The sequence below is a fragment of the Arachis duranensis genome, chromosome 8 (genome assembly GCF_000817695.3).
Source record: "Arachis duranensis cultivar V14167 chromosome 8, aradu.V14167.gnm2.J7QH, whole genome shotgun sequence".
Lineage (NCBI taxonomy): Eukaryota > Viridiplantae > Streptophyta > Magnoliopsida > Fabales > Fabaceae > Arachis > Arachis duranensis.
The window spans coordinates 626460-648401 of record NC_029779.3 but is presented as its reverse complement, the minus strand read 5'-3'; the positions used below and the strand labels follow the sequence as shown (position 1 = coordinate 648401).

At 37.3% G+C, this 21942-nt stretch overlaps 1 protein-coding gene across 1 annotated transcript; it reads left to right on the top strand.

Annotated features, from left to right (window-relative positions):
- Positions 1 to 13790: 13790 nt before the first annotated feature.
- Positions 13791 to 21942, top strand: LOC127741120 (uncharacterized). The gene is made up of 2 exons (XM_052252753.1): positions 13791 to 13888; positions 21372 to 21942. Exons 1-2 carry the CDS (start codon positions 13791 to 13793, stop codon positions 21940 to 21942), a joined length of 669 nt encoding a protein of 222 aa, XP_052108713.1.

Sequence of the window (21942 nt, the reverse complement as noted above, 5' to 3'; positions counted from 1 at the left end):
AAATAAACTATGCCAATGGCTGGGTTGCATCCCAGCAAGCACTTCTTTGTTGTCTTTAGCTGGACCTTACTGAGCTTTAATCTAGTCTCAGTTTTGAGCATTCTTGCTTAACATTGCTTTCAAGATAATGCTTGACTCTCTGTCTATTAACAATAAACTTTTTGTCAGAGTCAATATCTTGAAGCTCTACATATCCATATGGTGACACACTTGTAATCACATATGATCCTCCCCACCGGGATTTTAATTTCCCAGGGAATAGTCTAAGCCTAGAGTTAAACAGTAGAACCTTTTGTCTTGGCTCAAAGACTCTGGATGACAGTTTTTCGTCATGCCACCTTTTTACTTTCTCCTTGTAAATTTTTGCATTTTTGAAAGCATTGAATCTGAATTTCTCTAGCTCATTTAGCTGGAGCAATCTTTTCTCTCCAGCTAATTTGGCATCAAAGTTTAGGAATCTGGTTGCCCAGTAGGCTTTATGCTCCAGTTCCACGGGCAGGTGACAGGCCTTCCCATACACAAGTTGGTATGGAGAAGTTCTTATAGGAGTCTTGAATGCTGTTCTGTATGCCCATAGAGCATCATCCAAGCTCTTTGCCCAATTCTTTCTACGGGCAATTACAATCCATTCCAGGATTCTATTTAGTTCTCTATTAGAGACTTCAGCTTGCCCATTTATCTGTGGATGATATGGAGTTGCCACCTTATGGCTAATTCCATATCTGACCATAGCAGAGTAAAGCTGTTTATTGCAGAAATGAGAGCCTCCATCACTGATTAGTATTCTAGAGACACCAAATTTGCTAAAGATATGTTTCTGGAAGAACTTCAACACTGTCTTAGTATTATTAGTGGGTTGCAATTGCCTCCACCCATTTAGATACATAGTCTACTGCCACCAGAATATAAGTGTTTGAGTATGATGGTGGGAAATGCCCCATGAAGTCAATACCCCATACGTCAAACAACTCAATCTCTAAGATCCCTTGTTGAGGCATGGCGTAACCATGAGGTAGATTACCAGCTCTCTGGCAACTGTCATAGTTACGTACAAACTCTCGGGAGTCTCTATAGAGGGTGGGCCAGTAGAAGCCACATTACAGGACTTTTGTGGCTGTTCACTCACCTTTGAAATGTCCTCCATATTGTGAGCCATGGCAATGCCATAGGATCTTCTGTGCCTCTTCTCTAGGCACACATCTACGGATTATTCTGTCTGTGCATCTCTTAAAGAGATATGGTTCATCCCACAAGTAGTACTTTGCATCAAAAATTAATTTTTTCTTTTGCTGCCTGATGTACTCCTTGGGTATGAATCTCACAGCCTTATAGTTTGCGATGTCTGTAAACCATGGTACATCCTGAATGGCAAAGAGTTGCTCATCCGGAAAGGTTTCAGAGATCTCAATAAGGGAGAAGGGACACCCCTTCTACTGGTTCTATCCGGGACAGGTGATCTGCTACTTGGTTCTCTGTCCCTTTTCTGTCTCTTATCTCTATATCAAACTCTTGCAGAAGTAACACCCATCTTATGAGCCTGGGTTTTGAATCCTGCTTTGTGAGTAGGTATTTAAGAGCAGCATGGTCAGTATACACAATCACTTTTGATCCTACTAAATAGGATCTGAACTTGTCAATGGCATAAACCACTGCAAGCAACTCTTTTTCTGTGGTTGTGTAGTTCTTCTGTGCATCATTTAGAACATGGCTGGCATAGTAAATGACGTGCAGAAACTTGTTATGCCTCTGTCCTAATACTACACCAATAGCATAGTCACTGGCATCACACATTAATTCGAATGGTAATGTCCAGTCTGGTGTAGAAATGACAGGTGATGTGACCAACTTAGCCTTCAGAGTCTCAAAGGCCTGCAAACATTCCATATCAAAGATAAATGGCATGTCAGCAGCTAGCAAATTGCTCAAAGGTTTTTTAATTTTTGAAAAATCCTTTATAAACCTCCTATAGAATCCTGCATGCCGTAGAAAACTTCTGAATGCCTTAAAATTGGCAGGTGGTGGTAATTTTTCAATTACCTCTACCTTAGCTTGATCTACCTCTATTCCCTTGTTCGAAATTTTGTGCCCAAGGACAATTCCTTCAGTCATCGTAAAGTAACATTTTTCCCAGTTTAAAACCAGGTTAGTCTCTTGGCACCTTTTCAGAACACGTGCTAGATGATCAAGACAGGAGTTGAATGAGTCTCCAAATACTGAGAAGTCATCCATGAAGACTTCTAGAAATTTTTCCACCATATTAGAGAAAATAGAAAGCATGCATCTCTGAAAGGTTGCAGGTGCATTGCACAGACCAAATGGCATCCTTCTGTAGAGAAATACTTCAGATGGACAGGTGAATGCTGTCTTTTCTTGATCCTGGGGATCTACTGCAATTTAGTTGTAACCTGAATAGCCATCCAAAAAGCAGTAATAGTCATGACCTGCTAGTCTTTCTAGCATTTGGTCTATGAATGGTAAAGGAAAATGATCCTTTCTGGTGGCTATATTGAGTCTTCTGTAGTCAATACACATACGCCACCCTATAACTGTTCTCGTAGGAAGCAGTTCATTCTTTTCATTATGAACCACTATCATGCCTCCCTTTTTGGGTACAACTTGGACAGGGCTCACCCAGGGACTATCAGAAATAGGATAAATAATCCCAGCCTCTAGTAATTTAGTGACCTCTTTCTGCACCACCTCCTTCATGGCTGGATTCAGTCGCCTTTGTGGTTGAACCACTGGTTTGGCATTATCCTCCAGTAGGATCTTGTGCATGCATCTGGCTGGGCTAATGCCCTTAAGATCACTAATGGACCACCCAAGAGTTGTTTTGTGTGTCCTTAGCACCTGAATTAGTGCTTTCTCTTCCTGTGGCTCTAAAGTAGATCTTATGATTACAGGAAAAGTGTCACCTTCTCCCAGAAATGCATATTTCAAGGATGATGGTAGTGGTTTGAGCTCGGGTTTAGGAGGTTTCTCCTTTTCCTGAGGAGTTTTCAGAGGTTCTTTTATTTCCTCTGGTTCCTCTAGATCAGGTTGAACATCTTTAAAGATGTCCTCTAGCTCTGATTCGAAACTCTCAGCCATACTGATCTCCTTTACCAGGGAGTCAATAATATCAACACTCATGCAGTCCTTTGATGTGTCTGGATGCTTCATTGCTTCAACAGCATTCAGCCTAAACTCATCCTCATTGACTCTCAGGGTCACTTTCCCTTTTTGGACGTTAAGGAGGGTTCGTCTAGTTGCTAGGAAAGGTCTTCCTAGAATGAGGGTTGTACTTTTGTGCTCCTCCATCTCCAGTACTATAAAGTCAATGGGAAAGACAAATGGCCCAACTGTGACAATCAAGTCCTCAATTACGCCTGATGGATATTTAATGGAGCCATCAGCAAGTTAAAGACAAATCCAAGTTGGTTTGACCTCTTCAGTCAAGTCAAGCTTTCTGATAATGGATGCAGGGATTAGGTTGATACTTGCCCCAAGATCACATAGAGCTGTCTTGGTACAAGTACCCTTCAATGTGCATGGTATCATAAAGCTCCCAGGATCCTTAAGCTTCTTTGGTAAGATCTTTAAGATGACTGCACTGCATTCTTCAGTGAGAAAGACTTTTTCAGTTTCTCTCCAATCCTTCTTATGACTTAAGATCTCTTTCATGAACTTAGCATAAGAAGGTATTTGCTTAAGTGCCTCTGCAAACGGAATCTTGATTTCAAGAGTCCTGAGATAGTCTGCAAAGCGGGCAAATTATTTATCCTGTTCTGCTTGGTGGAGTTTCTGAGGATAAGGCATTTTAGCTTTGTATTCTTTAACCTTGGTTGCTGCAGGTTTATTTCCTACAGAGGCAGGTTGAGAAGCCTTCTTGAGGGAGTTATTATCAGCACTTATAGGTGTCTGATCCCTCATTGGCATTTGAACGCCAGGATAGAAGGAGGAATGGGCGTTTAACGCCAGATTCCTACCTTTTTCTGGCGTTTGAACGCCAGAACTGGACATGGGTTGGGCGTTTAATGCCAACTTTTCACCCTTTTTTGGCGTTTGAACGCCAGAACTGGGCATCCACTGGGCGTTAAACGCTAGTTTTTCACCCTTTTCTGGCGTTTGAACGCCAGAATTAATCTTCTCTGGGCTCTTAATGTCCTCAGAGGAACTTTGGGTGGCAGTTTGCTCATCTTCTGTCAGTTGTTCTTTTCTTGGCTTTCTGCTGCTTTGAGTTGAGGTATTTAATATTTTTCCACTTCTTAATTGAACTGCTTGGCACTTTTCTGTTATCTGTTTTGATAACTGCTGTTTTATCTGATTCAATTGTGATTCCATATCCTTATTAGCATTTTTGGTTTCTTGTAGCATCTCCTTAAATTCTGCTAACTGTTTTGTTATAGAAGATAGTTGCTGATTGAGTTCAGCAACTTGTTCCTGAGGACTAAAGTCAGTTGATACTGCCTTAGCTTCTTCTTTTATGGAGGACTCACTATTTAAGTACAGATGCTGATTTCTAGCAACCGTATCTATAAGCTCTTGAGCCTTTTCAATCATCTTTCTCATGTGTATAGATCCACTAGCTAAGTGGTCTAGAGATAACTGAGCTTTTTTTGTAAGCCCGTAGTAGAAGATGTCTAACTGCACCCACTCTGAAAACATTTCAGAGGGGCATTTCCTTAGCATCTCTCTATACCTCTCCTAGGCATCATAAAGAGATTCATGATCCTCTTGGTTAATGCCTTGAATATCCAGCCTTAACTGTGTCATCCTTTTTGGAGGGAAATATTGATTCAGGAACTTGTCTGATAACTGTTTCCATGTTCTTATGCTGGCTTTGGGTTGGTTATTTAACCACCTCTTAGCTTGGTCTTTTACAGAAAATGGGAACAGCAATAATCTATAGACATCTTGATCCACTTTCTTATCACGTACTGTGTCAGCAATTTGTAAGAATTGCGCCAGAAACTCAGTAGGCTCTTCCTGTGGAAGACCGGAATACTGGCAGTTTTGCTGCACCATGATAATGAGCTGAGGATTTAGCTCAAAAGTGTTAGCTCTTATGGGGGGTATACAGATACTACTCCCATATGAAGCAGTAATGGGGTTAGCATATGACCCCAGAGTCCTTCTGGACTGTTCATTTCTACTTAGGTCCATGATGGAGAAAGGGAGATGATGTGGATTGTAGAAAAAAATTTTATTCTTTTATTTATTTATTTATTATTAATTTTTTTAAATACCAAAATTAAAAAAAGAGAAATAAAAGGAAATCGAAAACTAAAATAATTAATTAATTAAAAAGATTTTGAAAAATTTTGTAGAATATTTTCGAAAAATAGAGAGGGAAAAATTAGTTAGGAAGTTTTGAAAAAGATATGATTTTAAAAATTTTGACCAAGTTAACCCAAGGGATTCAAAATTTTATGAGGAATTAAAAGAAAAGATATTTTTTATTTTTGAATTTAATGTGGAGAGAGAAAAACAACTAAATGATACCAAACTTGAAATTTTTTAGATTAAAACATTGGAAACAAACTAGAAAACTTTAAATGTCAAGATGAACACTAAGAACACTTTGAAGATCAAGATGAGCACCAAGAACAAATTCTGAAAATTTTTAAAAAAATAAGAACACACAAAACACCAAACTTAGAATTTTAGAAAACCAAACACAATTTTTTTCGAAAATTAGAAGGAAAAGCACAAAGAGGACACCAAACTTAAAACATGAAGCTAAACTCGAACAAAAGACTCAAATTTAGTGACTCTAAACCAACAAAATAAATTATTCCTAATCTAAGCAACAAGATAAACCTTCAGTTGTCCAAACTCGAACAATCCCCAGCAACGGCGCCAAAAACTTGGTGCACGAAATTGTAAATCACACTTTTCACAACTCGTACAACTAACCAGCAAGTGCACTGGGTCGTCCAAGTAATACCTTACGTGAGTAAGGGTCGATCCCACGGAGATTGCCGGCTTGAAGCAAGCTATGGTTATCTTATTATTCTTAGTCAGGATATCAATAATGGTTCTTAGTTTTAATTGTAAAAAATAAAAAAACATGAAATAAATACTTGTTATGCAGTAATGGAGAATGGGTTAGAGTTTTGGAGATGCTCTGTCTTCTGAATCTCTGCTTTCCTACTATCTTCTTCTTCACACATGCAAGGCTCCTTCCATGGCAAGCTGTATGTTGGTGGATCACCGTTGTCAATGGGTACCATCCGTCCTTTCAGTGAAAAAGGTCCATATACATGGCTAATCATCTGTTGGTTCTCACTTGTGCTGGAATAGGATCCAGTGATCCTTTTGCGTCTGTCACTACGCCCAACATTCGTGATTTTGAAGCTCTTCACAGTCATCCCATCCCAGATCCTACTCGGAATACCACAAACAAGGTTTAGACTTTCCGGATCTCAAGAATACTACCAATTGATTCTAGCTTATACCACGAAGACTCTGGTCTCACGGGTTGAACGCTTTGTTATCAGGAGATGAAGTCAAACTCGTAAACTAAGAACCCAAGAGATACACACTCAATCTAAGGTAGAATGGAAGTGGTTGTTAGGCACGCGTTCATAGGTTGAGAATGGTGATGAGTGTCACAGATCATCACATTCATCATGTTTAAGTGCGAGTGAATATCTTAGAATAGAATCAAGCGTGATTGAATAGAAAACAGAAGTAATTGTATTAATCCATTGAGACACAGCAAAGCTCCTCACCCCCAACCATGGGGTTTAGAGACTCATACCGTAGAAGATACAAATTCCGATGTAAAATATCATGAGGTACTGAATGAATCTCTAAAAGTAGTTTTTATACTCAACTAGTAACATAGGTTTACAAAAAATGAGTAAACTAAGATAGATAGTGCAAAAATCCACTTCCGGGGCCCTCTTGGTGTGTGCTTGGGCTGAGCATTGAAGCTTCCATGTGTAGAGACTATTCCTGGCATTTAACTTCAACTTTTGTGCCAGTTTAGGCGTTTAACTCCAGCTTTTAGCCCAGTTCTGGCATTTAAAGTATGGACTATTATATACTGATGGAAAGCCCAGGATGTCTACTTTCCAACACAATTGAGAGCGCATCAATTGGACTTTTGTAGCTCCAGAAAATCTATTTCGAGTGCAGGGAGGTCAAAATCCAACAGCATCTAAAGTCCTTTTTCAGCCTCTGAATTAGATTTTTGCTCAGGTCACTCAATTTCAGCCAGAAAATACCTAAAATCACAGAAAAACACACAAACTCATAGTAAAGTCCAGAAATGTGATTTTTTCATAAAAACTAATAAAAATATACTAAAAAGTAGATAGATCCTACTAAAAACTATATGAAAATACCCCCAAAAAGCGTATAAAATATCTGCTCATCAGTAACCTTGAGTTATTAATGTCTAATTTGGATTGGTAATCTAGAGTTGTTAGTCAATCTTGTCTCTATTGACTCTAATTGTTTCCTAATTCAATTAGTAAATTGATTAGGACTTATAGATTAGGGTTAACTATGCCTATTTGACCTTCTCCCAATGTAGGAGATAACAAAATAGGGTTACTCTTGATAATTGTTATATTATGATTAATGACAAAGATAAAAAATCTTGATTCTCAATCCTAGCTAAAATGCCCTTTTAGCATTTGTTGGCTCTACTTTCTTGCAATTTAGTTTCTTGCCTTTTTGTCTTAAAAACCCCTGTTTTCTCATAACCAATAGTACGTACACCTCGCTTCAATTCCTTTGAGAGACGACTCGAGATCTAATACTCTCGATTTTTGTTGGTTTGCATTTGTGACAAACAAATTAAACTTTGATAGGGATATTTGGCGATTTGGAACTATGCTTGCAACGAGATTTGAGATTTATAACTTGTGAATTTCTGAACCGGTACCTAGTCCCTTATCAAATCTGTCATACGCTTTTTTTAAATCTAACTTAATTATTGCTGAATTATTCTTCCTCGTCTTCAGCCACTGCACAGTCTCACAAGCAATCAAAGCTCCATCATGTATCTTCCTCCCCTTCACAAAAGCACTTTGTGTCTCTCCTACTAATCTTGGCATTACGCTCCTCATTCTTTGTACCAATACCTTTGATATAACCTCGTATACACATCATACCATGCTGCTTAGATAAATGTCTTTGATATCCTTTGTCCCAATAAACCTAGGAGCTAGAGCCACATAGGTAATAACATTAGAGTCTCTTGGTAGCAGTCTAAGAAACATTCACTACTACTGTAGTGAATTCCGACCCAATATCTCCCCAACACTTCTTAATGAAATTCATATTGTGACCGTCACTACTTAGTGCCTTAGACGACTCACAATTTCATACAGCTTTCTTTATTTCTTCAACTGATGCCATTCTCTCCAACTTAGCCGCCTCATCTTCATGTATCCGACCCACAATGTGTTCTTGTTATTGGTTATTGTTCATATGTGAATATTGTGATTATCTTGTTTTTTATTATTTGCTTGCTTTTGCTAGTTTTAGGAGTTTGTTTTTCTTTGTTTCTTATTACCTTTTTATTTTTTCTTTTCACTATGAATTTTCACCATTTTGGCTATGAGTTTGGTTCTAACTATGTTGTAGAAAATGAAAACTTCAATGATGGATTGCATTATGGATCGAAAATTCAATTGAGCGGGGAGCCACATGCTTACAAACAACCTTCTGGGCAACAACCTCTTCCAGTCTCTTATGGTCACAATACATCCCGTAATGCATACCAATCCAACGGATATGGTAGATCTTCTTATGGTTTATCAATCTCAACCACCATATGCTTATCAACCTCCTCAACATAACCCTCAACCACCTTACTTACAAGCCACATCTTACCACCAAACACTACCATATGAGCCATACAACCTATATTTAGAACTACCATCATTCCAACACTGATATTCCTAAGAACCACCACTCCCATATACACCACCTTAATTTAATCATCAATATGAACCACCTCCCACATATGATAACTAGTTCCAACACAATCAATTTTCTTTTCCACCACAACCCTCACTGGACAAAGCTCTCCAACCATTAATTCAAGACAAAACGAGTTTCGATCCTTTCTTCAAGAATAAGATGAGCAATCAGATCACCTTAGGGAATTAATAGACCGAATTGCCATAAGCATACCTACCATATCTTCTCTTGTACAACCATTAGACATATGTGCAGGAGTAGAGTCAACCAAAGAGAGTAGTGTAGAAGAAAGCTTGAATTCTTAGCCGAAAGAAGAAGGGTGGTTGGAAGAAGTTCTTCAAGAGCAAAGAGAGCTTTGCTTTTTTCTCCAAGATCAAGAACAAAAGCAAAAGAGGCAAGAAACCATGGTGGTTACCATAGCCGAAGCCGTGAATCGCTTAGTCTCCCTACGTTCATGCAATCAAAGCACTCCCGTTGACGAATGTGAAGGATCAACCAAAGAGCGTAGTTTGGAAGAAAGTCTTGAGCCTCAAGAGAAAGAAGAGGAAAGGAAGCATGAATTGTCACAAGTGGAGGATGTTGAGATCATTAAATTTGAAGAAGTGGTTGAAGAATTGGAAAAATTTTATCAAAAAAATAGATTTCATCATTAATGATTTTTTACCCATACCAACCAATCACCTCGATGATCTTGTTAAACCTTCTTTCATTGGGCATGAAAGAAAAGTTAAAGAGCAATGTGCACAACCTCCAAGACATTTCATAAGTGATAAAGAATTAGAAGAAGTTGTCTAACAAAGAATGGAAATTTCATTACCAAGGTTGTTGGAACCCTCTCTTTCTAAGACACCACCATCAATCACATCATTCAAGTGGGTAAAACTCGTGTCCTTTAACTTTATTGTCCCACTTAAATACGGTTTGTTAGAGACAGATGGTCAACTTAGGGCTCTTTATAGAGTGAAGAGTAACAGAGAGATGTTTAGTGGTTTCCATTATAAATCAAGGCTCATTAAGGTTGAAACTTCAAAGTTTAAGTACAAAGGTTAGCATAGTGCTCAATTGATTGGGTCTAGGAGGTGCTTTGGTGTCTAAAGGAGAATTCTAGAGTGATGTCACCCGAGTGGAATCACAAGAATCAACTAGAAGGCAGGTGTGAAAACTTGGGATCCCAGATTATAAGATGAGGATTAATTTTAGGAGCTCGACTTGTGTGAAACTTTATCAAGGTTTGGTGCACTTAATTGAAAATTCTGGCAATCACTTGAAGACCAAGCACTGGTGAAAGTTTCAGGATAAATTGAAGCATAAGCCACCATGAAAAGAGCTTACCAAAATGTCCAACTTAAGGACTTTAACTAAAAGTGCTAGGTGGGAGACACCCTACCATGGTAAACTCTTTCCATTTTCTCTTTTGTATATATTGGTGAGTAAGTTAAATTTTCATTTTTAGTTAGGTTTGTTTAGTTTAATTGGTAGTTTAACTTGTTTAATAAAGTTTGACATTGATTTGGTATCTTAATTAAGTGTTTGAGATCTGGTGGAAAAGTGAAAAAAGTTTTGAAAAAAAAAACGAGAGCAAGCTCGCGTGTATGCATGGCTAATGCATACACGCAAACACCAAGTTTTTAACAAAGTTGCGTGCGCAACCATTTCTTGCATATGCGACATAAGGGGGCAGTGGCAATATCTCGCGTCGCATGTCTTTACTCGCGTACACAACCATTTCGTACAACCACTCATGCATACGCATCTTACACGCGTACGCACAAATTCAAATTTCAGCCACTTATGCGAATCCCTAATTTGTGTGACTCATTACCCCCTTTCACTTATTTTCTTTGTATCTAAACACAACCCACCCCAAACCTCCATTGTTGTTAGCTCCAACCTTCCAATTCTATTGGTGACCACCATAGCCACCATGGACGCCACTACAACCACCCTCTTTCTCCCCTTTCTCCTCTTTCTATCTGTGAACTGTCGATCCTATTTTTCTCTATTTTTCGCAGAAAAGCCTCTAGCTGCCAGTGGCCATCACCGCTGCTGCTGCACTACCATTGCACCATCTTCCTGGTTAAACATCATTCTGCTGCCGCTAGTCCACCCATTCTCTTTCCTTTTTCTCTGTTTAGTTTCCTGTTCTAGTTTTTTACCATTTTTCTTTTTATTTTATTTTAGTTTAATTTTTAGTTTAACAAGTTAGTTTTGTTAGATTAGAATTAGTTAGATTATATGTTGTAGTGAATTTAGGTTGTTAGGTAGGTTGAACATAGTATGTAGTGGATTTAGGTTTATTTATTTTGTTGCTGTGCTTATGTTTGGTTTGGATTTTTCTGCTATTTACTTGAATGATTGATGGTTTTATCGTTCATTTGTCGATTATGTTGAACTTTGTTACTTTACTCAATTGTACATAATTGTTTGAATTCCCATGAATTAAGTAAAGAATTGCTAAATTCATTTGAAAAATGGCTGATTGAGTAAAATGTTATGTTAAATTGTTGAATTGTTGCTAATATTATATGACTACTTCATGAATTGACTTGATATTCTTATCTGATTTGGTGAATCGTCAAATTCATGGATGGTTGCTGCTTTTTGTTGATTTATGCTACCAGAATTATTTAATTGTTTTTCATTATACATCCTTGGTAATTGATGTCAATTGAGCTAAGGTATTATGCTAAAATTTTTTGATAATGTGTTAGATTATCATGATATTATGCTACGCTCAATTGACCAACCACTAGCTCATTTGATTCCTGTTTACTACTATATGCTGCTGAATTTTTTTATATGTTGAAGCTGTGTTTTGTGAGCTGGTGATGCAAAGTTCTCATTGACAGTATTCTATGTCAATAAGAACTTGTACACTAGATAATAAGCAAAATTACCTCTAGAGCTTTTAATGACAGTTTTTGGTCAATTTCCTATTTCAATGCCTGTTTTTCCTATCATTTGATCTAAATGCATTGAGATGTTTGTTTTGAATTCCAAAATGACCAAAACCTGTATGCTTGACATACTTGAGGTTTCTTTTACTTAAATTTACAATATTAACAGATTTCAGCCTATGTAACTTGTTTTATTCACTTTCTTCATGCTTGTTTGTTGGAGTTATCTTAGGTGCAGCCTTAACTCTTTTAACGTTAATCTTGTGGTCCATTTGAATGCATTGATGGTTGAGAATGTTGTGTTTCATTGTGATTTTTTCTTTTTCATTCATCGATTGCTATGCTTATGCCTTAATGATATGTTGAACCGTTTTGTTGAATATGTGCACTACACATACCTTTAAACTGCTCATTTTATCATAATGCATATTCTGTGAAGTTGAATGTGAGCTTGCCTGTTTTGCACATTTTGAAAATGTTTCCGAGTTAAGGACCATGTTTGCTATGTATGTAACCACTAAATTTTCTTTTTCAACTAATTCTTTTTCTTTCTCTAAGTGCATAACAACAATGTTCCTTTACCTTCTTTTTGTTAAACAGGCAAGTTAACAAACTTTAATTGACTTTGATTGATTGCAGTGTGATTCCTGTTTGGTTTTGGTTTTGTTTTAAATTTCACATACACTTTTAATCAATTGTATTTTCTTTGTTCACTTCACAAATATGTTGTTATTTACCCCAGTTTCTTGATTCTTGCCTGCTTGTTATATCATTTTACTTTGTGTGCCTTTAGAATGCATTTCATATGCCCATTTTTTTGTTCTTTTTTAGGATGTCTGATAGAAAAGGAAAAGGTAAAGGTAAGGCCATAGAGTCGAGTAAAAGAAAGAGAACCCAATAGGCTATTGAATCAGCGGATGAGGCTCAAACAAAAAGAACCATCAGTAGGAGAGATAAAGAGAATCAGAGTTTGCCTCCTAGTGATGAGTTCAAATTCTCTAATCTGTACTCAGAGCTGAAGTTCCTGGACTTTCAAAAATGCAGTCTGGACGTTGAGAGGAAGCTCCAAATCCCCGATGAGATGCAACAATATACTGAGGATCAGATTACTCAGTGGAAATGGGTATTCTTAGATAGGGAACTTGTGGCTATGAATGCATCGTGGGTCTGTGAGTTCTACGCCAATTACTACAGGGGGCCCTCAATGCAATTCACTTGAGGTGCAAAAAGATCTCAGTTACTGAGGAGTCAATCGAGAAAACCCACTTTCTGTCTAAGACAATTGAGAAGGATGCTTATGAATAGGCAGAAAGTGAGAGAAAAATGATGACCTTCAACTGGGATAAAGTGATGGACATCATTGTGAAGCCTGGGAGTCAGTGGATATATGGTTCTAACAAAACAGCTCCCAAGGCTACTTTAGTTAATGCCCTGACGATGGAGGCTAGGATATGGCAGTAGATCCTGTCTAATTACGTGATGCCGGGCACCCACAAGATAGAGATTACTGCATACATGACAGTCTTCTTCTGGTATGTCTTGGAGGGTAAATGGCTGTACCTTCCATGACTAATCAGAAAGCATATGAGTCGGGCTCACTACATTGGCAACCTGGCCTTCCGGTGTTTGATCACCTAGTTAGCTACGGAGGCCGAGATTATCTGGCTGACCACTGATGAGAGATCCATATTCATCAGGAGAAAGAAAATAATACCACATGGTAACTGGTACAAGTTTCAGCCAACCGCCAGACGTAGAGGCCGCTGTCAGCCAGCATCCACAAGAGAAGCAGGCCCTTCAGGCTCAGCATCATCAGTAGTAGAGCCGTCACCTGCACCAACAACACCATCATCATCATGAGATCTGCTCTATCATCTAATCTACCAGTTATTTGAGGAGATAGCTTTCTTGGAGCGCCGCTCCAAGCGACGCTACAAGAACATCAAGCACTAAAACCAGGATTGGGATGAGATGATAGAGGAGTGTGACACCCCATCAAAGCCTAGCGAGGAGGAGGAGCAGGATCCACCAGTTGAAGGTGGAGATGACGATGACTCCTTCCATTCCATGTGAGCACTGAGGACGGTGCTTGATTTTAAGTATACAGAGGTTGTCTGACCGAATTGGCAAATTTTTTGGTGAAATTGTTTCTGTTCCGAACACTCTTAGCTTTAATTTTTGTTATTTTGGATACTTTTCTAGCTTTTTCACTTTGTTATTTTAGTTTGTATATATCTTTGCTACATATTCTAGTTACTTTGGTTCATTGCATTTTCATATTTTGGTTTGTACATATACATATCTTTAGCTTTTAGTAGTTAGTTGTGATTGGATAATGTGATCATTGAACCTAATTTAATTTCCTATATACATGATGTTTTGGATTGATTAAGAATAGGAAATAAACTTACACATTTTGATGATTTTTCATCCGATCACATTATTATATATAGAATAAGCTTAGTCAAATAAATTAATTTTCTAAGAAAAACATTCTTTATAAGGCATCCCAAGTTGATTTGAGTTGAAAAACTTTTCATTGAACTTGCTTGAAAAATATGTGGAATATAGTTTAGAGCTAAAACACACAATCTTGTGAGTTTTTGAGCTTTTAATGTGTGGTTGCATAATTTCAACCACTATTTTCATTCTTGTGTGTGTTATTCTCTTCTATGATTATAATCTTTGACTTGTTTAATTCTTTATATCCATTATTCTATGTATATATGAAATTATATGATTGAGGTCGTTGTTTTATTTAACTTATTTACCCAAATAGTCAACCTTTCATCTATCTTTGTTAACTAATTTTGAGCCATTTAACCCCATTTTGTTCTTAACTTCAATACATTACTAGCCTTAAGTGAAAAATAATAAATATCCCTTATTTGGATCTTTGATTAGCTTAGGCTAGTGAGGATGTCTATTATTTAAGTGTGCAAAATTTGGAAACATTGGTTGAGATAAAAATGTATTTTGAATTTTTATTGAAAATCTTGGGAATTTGATACATACTCTTGCATTGAATGTTTAAACAACATGCATTGATATTTTTGTATATATTCTATTTGATGTTTTATAAAAAAAAATAAAAGAAAGAAAGAGAAATGAAAAAAATAAAAAGGGGATAAAGGCCCCAAAGAAAAGTAATAATAACAGTGCATATGAGATGTGAATTGAAAAGAATGCATGATTGTGTAAAAAAGTGAATTAATGGGTAGTTAGGTTTGTATTAGAATTGTATAGGTTGTTAAATGTTAGGTGAGAGTTTAAGTTAATCAAAGATTTAAATTCTAACTCACTTAACCATATACATCCTTACCTTGACCCTAGCCCCATTATAACCCTTGAAAAGTCCTCATAATATTTGTATGCATACATTGAATAATTATTGATTGTCTGATGAGAAACAGGTCTTAGAAAGCAACATTAGAAGAGAATTGAGCGAATCAACCCTATACACTTGAGCGATTAGAGAGTATACACATCTGATGAGGGGTTTGATTGCTCAATTCTATGTTTCCACCTGTTATTATCTCTTATCTTGCAAGTTATTATGCTTCTTTAAGAACTCAAATTGATTCATGGGAATTACATAGAATGATATCTTGGTTAAGCCCTTGATTGTTTATATGTTTTCTTGAAGATTAATTTGTTTTGACCAAGTAGATAGGTACATATACGTAGATAGATAGAATAGATATAGATAGTTTTCTTTCAATAAATTTTGAACACCCTTTGATCTTGTCTTTTTTTATGTTTAGCATGAGGACATGCTATTGTTAAAGTGTGGTGAGGTTGACAAATCCACATTTCATGGTATTTATCTGCTTTAAATGAGTGAAATTTGTTGACTTTTCTCATGTTTATTCATTGAAATAACATAGTTTTATGAATTTCTCCTAATTGTGCTTCATGATTAAAAACATGCTTTTTAGGCTCTTAAATTACTAAATTTAATTCACTTTAATTCCATTCAATACCTTGATGTATCTGTTGAGTGATTTCAGGCTTAGAAGGTAATGATGGCTTGAAGAAGTGAAGAAAAATCATGCAAAAGTAGAGAATTCATGAAGAAATGAATATTAGAGATTTTCATAGTCATACGTATGCATGCCTTATGCATACGCATGAATCCCAAATTGCGCGTATGCATGCCTTATGCGTATGCATGAATCTCAAGTCGGGCGTATGCATGGCAGATGCATACGCATGACTGTCAGCATGTGATTTACTTAAAATGACAGTGGGTCGCGATTTCAGGGCTTTCTTGGATCTAATCCAACTTATTTCTGAAGTATTTAAAGCTATTCTCAAGAGGGATCAAGGAGAAGCCATTAGTATAGTTTAGAGCATGGCTTAGGTTAGAATTCTAAAGAGAGAAGCTCCATCTTCTCTCTAGAATTTAGGGTTCTTAGGTTAATTTCTCCTTAGATTTAGGTTTTAATTATTGTTTTAGTTTTATTCTCTTTATAGTTTCTTGTTCTAGTATCTTAATTTGCCTAGTTTCTCTTGTTAATTTCTCTATTTGCTACTTTTTAATTTATGAATAATTGTCCATTTTCAATTTTCTTTAATATAATTTGTTGTTTTATGTTTTCTTGATGCTTGTTTGAGTTATTGTTATTAATTTCTTGCATTTGGTAGCATTAGATTTTTTTAATTATTGTAATTTAATATGTTTTTATTTTATTACTTCCAAGTGTTTAATAAAATTCTTGGTTTAGTTTAGAGTAAATTTTTGCATTCTTGGCTTGAAATTAGAAAATTAGGCGACCTTAAGTCATTAATGTCCACTTTGGATTGGTAATCTAGAGTTGTTAGTTAATCTTGTCTCCATTGACTCTATTCATTTGCCAATTCAATTAGTAAATTGATTAGGACTTATAGATTAGGGTTAACTATGCCTATTTGACCTTCTCCCGGTGTAGGAGATGACGAAATAGGGTTACTCTTGATCATTGTTATGTTACGATTAATGACAAGGATAGAAAATATTAATTCTCAATCCTAGCCAAGATACCTTTTTAGCATTTGTTAGCTCTACTTTCTTATAAGGTTTAATTACTCTGTTGGTCCCTATAGTTTCACGAAATTTTTTATTAGGTCCCTATACTTTTTTTTCCTTTTAATTGAGTCCATGCACTAATTTTTTTAAATTAAGTCCCTACACATTTTTTTTCTTTTATTTGAGTCCCGGCACCAATTTTTTTTAGTTGGGTTCCTATACAATTAAGCCAATTACTACCAAGAGGGACCTGATTGAAAAAAAAATTGGTGCAGGACCCAATTAAAAGGAAAAAAAGTATAGGGACCTAATTGAAAATTTTGCGAAACTATAGGGACCAACAGAGTAATTAAACCTTCTTATAATTTAGTTTCTTGCCTTTTTGTCTTTAAAATCCCTGTTATCTTATAACCAATAGTACGTACACCTCACTCTAATTCCTTTGAGAGACGACCTGAGATCTAATACTCTTGATTTTTATTAGCTTACATTTGTAACAAACAAATTAAACTTTGATAGGGATATTTGCCGGTTTGAAACTATTCTTGCAACGAGATTCGAGTTTTTTAACTAGTCAATTTCTGAATTGGTATCTGGCCCCTTATCAAATATGTCATATGCTTTTTGAAAATCCAACTTAATTATTGTTTAACTCTTTTTTCTTTTCTTCAGTTACTGCACAGTCTCAAAGTAGCATCCAATGGGACATAATCTACTAAAATTCTCTAATAAATCAACAGAATACCATATAAATCACATAGAAAAGACACCAATGATGCTCACGTATCACAACACCAAACTTGAAGTGTTGCTTGTCCTCAAGCAACTTAAACACTGAAAACTAAAGTGGTTTTGGGTAAAAGTTGAAGTTTCAGTAAAGCTTATGCTTGTTCTAAGAGTAGGATTTATCAATCATTGTGATCATGAGTGCATCCTTAGTCTTTAGTGTTCCTTGAAACTTGGGGATGTCAACACTTCAAAGGAACTAGAACCCAAATGATGTTATGAAATCTCACTCCCATTAATTTCTAATTGATCCTTGAATTTCTTTTCTTTGAATTTAGAGAGAATTTTTCTGTTGACAACTCTAAATACTCTGTCTCAAGATAACTCTTGATAGTGAGCGTTCGATTGGTAATCTCGGACCAGTTGGCCAAAGTTACCAGGTGATAAAGCACCTTGTAGATCTACTTGCTTAACCTCTCCTTGACATGGTCGTATCACAAGCATATAACCGAGATTTTGATCCCAAACATCGATGCCCAGAGTCTCTTTGGACTGCGAAATGTCTCGTCTCAAGGTGGCTCGTGTAGCAGGTTTTTAATCAACAATCTCGAATCAGTTGATCCAAGTTATCGGGTGATGAAACACCCCTTGGATCTAATCACCCAACCCGTCCTTGGACAATAAACACCACAGGCACATATTTGGATTTCAGTCATTGATGCTCAGAGCTTTGCAACTTAGCTTTCTTTTTTATCTTGTCATTATTTTTTTCTTTTTCTTATTCTTTCTTTTTCTCTCTCTTTTTTTGTTTTTCTTTTCAATTCTTTTGGTTCATGGATCAACCTCTTGCTCATTTGGGGAGGTTTCATAACACTTTTCCAAATTTTTGTTTCTCAAGAGTCAACATTCCTCTTGTTCAAGAAACTTCACACATTATTCTCTTAATGCAATCATAATCCCAATTATGAATACGACCACATACAATGTAACAAGATAATAGTAAAATAAACTCAACTTTCTAACATTAAACACCACTTTTTCTCTCTTTTTTTGTAAGATTTTCTTGAGGACGGTACATGAGACACCATTGAAAATAAAAGCGTAACTAAAAACGGACTAGAAACTAAAGAAAATTGAAATTAAGAGTCATGCACTATATAGTAAATACTAGAAAATAGGAAACATGAAAATAAACATAAGCATAACGGAAAGAAAAATATAATGAAAGGAACTCAACCACCTCAGTCATTGTGGTGGCCATCTTCTTCCTCAGGATGTGCTCCATATGGTCCTCTCAAACGCCCTATGTCTTGCCTCACTTGACGAAGCTCGTGGCACTGACTCTATTGTTCTGCCACAATCTGATGGAAAAGGATGCCGTAGCTATCTTGAGTGACCCTCATCTGCTCGAGTGAGGATGTCAGCTGCTGCCAGTACTCTTGAGGTGGAAAGTAGTGCTCTTGAGACATGAGAGGTGGTGGAGGAGCTTGATGCGCTTCTTCCTCGGCTTGTCCTCCTCTCAGAACCCTTGCGTACTCTCTTGCATGCTCCATAGTCTTTCTTGAGATTTGCCACTCAATTGGGATAGAAAAATCATTATCCAAGCGGACCTCTGTGGCCTCACAAAGCTGGTAAATAAGGTGAGGAAAGGCCAACTTAGCATGTGTGATTGCGTTGGAGGCAATGCTAAATATTTGTTGTGGGATAATATCCTCCACTGCCACCTCATAACCAATCATGATACAATGGATCATGATGACTCTATCTACTGTGTACTCCGAGCGGTTGTCAGTCGGGATAATAGAGCGTTGGATGAACTCCAACCATCCTCTAGCAACCGGCTTGAAGTTTTGTCGGCCCAATTGGTTTGGCTGCTCGTCTAAACTCAACCTCTACTGAGCTCCTGGGAGGCAAATGCCAGCAAGTACTTGGTCATACTTCTGATCCTGGCTCATTCTCTCACTGTAAGTCTCTAAACCATAATTTGGAGGTGGTAGTTGAAGGGTGGCCCTAACCATTCTGGTTGAACCGAAAAAACCGTTTTATAATAAAATAATAAATAAAATATAAATAAACACATGAAAATATAATTATATTCTAATCTAAACTTTAAAATATCATTCAAATTAAAAGTACTACATAAACTAGAATCTCATTCAAATACAAATTCAAAAGTCAAAAAACAAAACAACCAATCAAACATAACATAGCAGCATCAAAATGATCCAAGTTTGTCATCAATCATCAACCCTACCAAGTGGAATAAGGTTTTTTGTTGTATATCTTTCTTATTTTAGCTTAAGTATTTGATTAGGATTTGCTGAAACATATATTTTCTAGGTCGTGTCATTCACCCAAAAGATGAAATTCTACCCTTAAATGTATCATCAACTCATCATCATGTTAGCAACCGTGGTTTCTAAAGAATGTACACCTGTGAATAACTAACAACCCATCTACAATAAAGCAGGATCATCATCACCGCCTTCTAAGATGTCCATGTTTAATCTTCGTTTACATAATTAAACAAATATTTATACACCAAAAAATGTAATGAGAGAATCTTTCAAAGGTACCTCTCCTACAGCTTTTTTTGAAACTTCCCCTTCTGAAGCTAGAGCTCGGTCAGCACATAAATGGGAATGAGCCACATTTCCAACATAAGTGAAATCATACATGTTATTGCCATCACTAATAATGAACTGTTCAAGAGAGAATTAAAATTAAAGAATTAAAAGACTTTAAGAAATTTTCTGGTAATAAGTTACATGTGCATATTGCTCTGTCCAAATCCCCCTTTATTTTTGGAAGCACAAAGGTTTTCTTTATTTGCAACAAGCCAATTTCTTTCAATTCATGGATAATTTGAATCATCAAGCTATGTCCCACTCAAGATTAATTGTCCAGATTAATTAGCTACTGAAGGAGAGTACAAAAATTTATTAGGGCACTCACTACAAATGCAGTGTAAAGCATAGCCTTCAGCAGAAACTCACATTAAGAGTCAGGAAGTATGGCTGAGTATGCCATAGCATCAGCTACAAGGCTCTACAAAGCAGTAAAGTCAAGCTAATTGCTAACTCTTCTCATTCTGCTCAGCCCAAAGGGGATAGAATATAAGAGCAGAGAACAGATCGAATAAACATTAAGCCTGCCTAAATCACGCAAAAACTACAAAAATGTATTCTATAGCCCATACTCAAATTGCTACATGAACACAAAGTACAATGATGATGCCAGAAACAAAGTTGCATACAGAAATTTCAAAGGGAGACAGAATTTCAAAGTTCACAGTTTTGGTGTTCATCATCTTGAATCACAGCTCAGTTTCAATTCAAAGTAAAATACCTCCAATCAGTTTGAGTAATCAACTAATCACACTACACAGTTCAAAGAAAAATAAAACAATTTCAAAAGTTTAACTCTAGGTAGCAAGTTTAAAACCAAGACAATTTCTAAAAATTTGGGCAGCATTCCAGCAATAAATCGGATGTTCTCGGGTAGCAAAAAGCAGCAAAAATTACATATGAGGCATGAAAGCATAAGTTCAGGCAGCAGCAAGTACAATTTCACAAGTAAAGTGCAGCAAGGCAGCATGGAGAAAGCAGCATAGCAGGAACAAAAATAACATAGAACATCACCACACAACAACCAAATAACTAGCAAGCAAAAAGTAAATAGGAACAGAGCACTTATCAAGCCTAGAATCCTGTAACCACAACCTAGCTACCTAACATCATGCAAGCTAACTATCCTAGCAACCAAAATTAATCGACTAACTGACTAAGAACAACAAACATAATTAATTGAAAAGAAAGGAAAAAGAGAACTGGAGACAGGGGAACCTGGAATAGGGCAGAAGAGATTGGTGTTGGAAAATGGAAAGGGAGGAAGACAGTGGTGCCGCCTAGTAGCGGTGGCGGCGACGAGCCTCGCGGTGGAGCAGAGGGTGGCGCAGGCAGGGGGCAGTGGTGCCGAGCGAGCGGGAAGCGGGGCGCAAGGTGGAGAGGAAGGGTCGCGACTGGAGTTGGTGGTGATGTGTGCAGGCCGCCGGCGACAATAGGGTCGCAGCGGTGGTTCGGTGGAGGCAGGGGTGTTGAGGGGGGAGTGAAGAGAGAGGAGGCGAAGGGAGAAAGGGAGGAGAAAAGAAGGTGGGTTGCGGCGGCAAGGTCGGCACCGAACGGAGGTGGAAGCGGCGATTGCAGAGTTCAGGAGGGTGGCAATGGAGGTTGGAGAGAGGGAGAGGGAACGTTGGGGAAGGAGGGGAGGAATGAGGGACGTGGCTGCGCTAGGGTTCGCGTCCTGGGGTTAACAAAACGCAAAACGGTAGCGTTTTGCTGCACAGCTAAAAAACCGGCCGGGTTCCGGTTCGGTTCGACCGACCGGTAA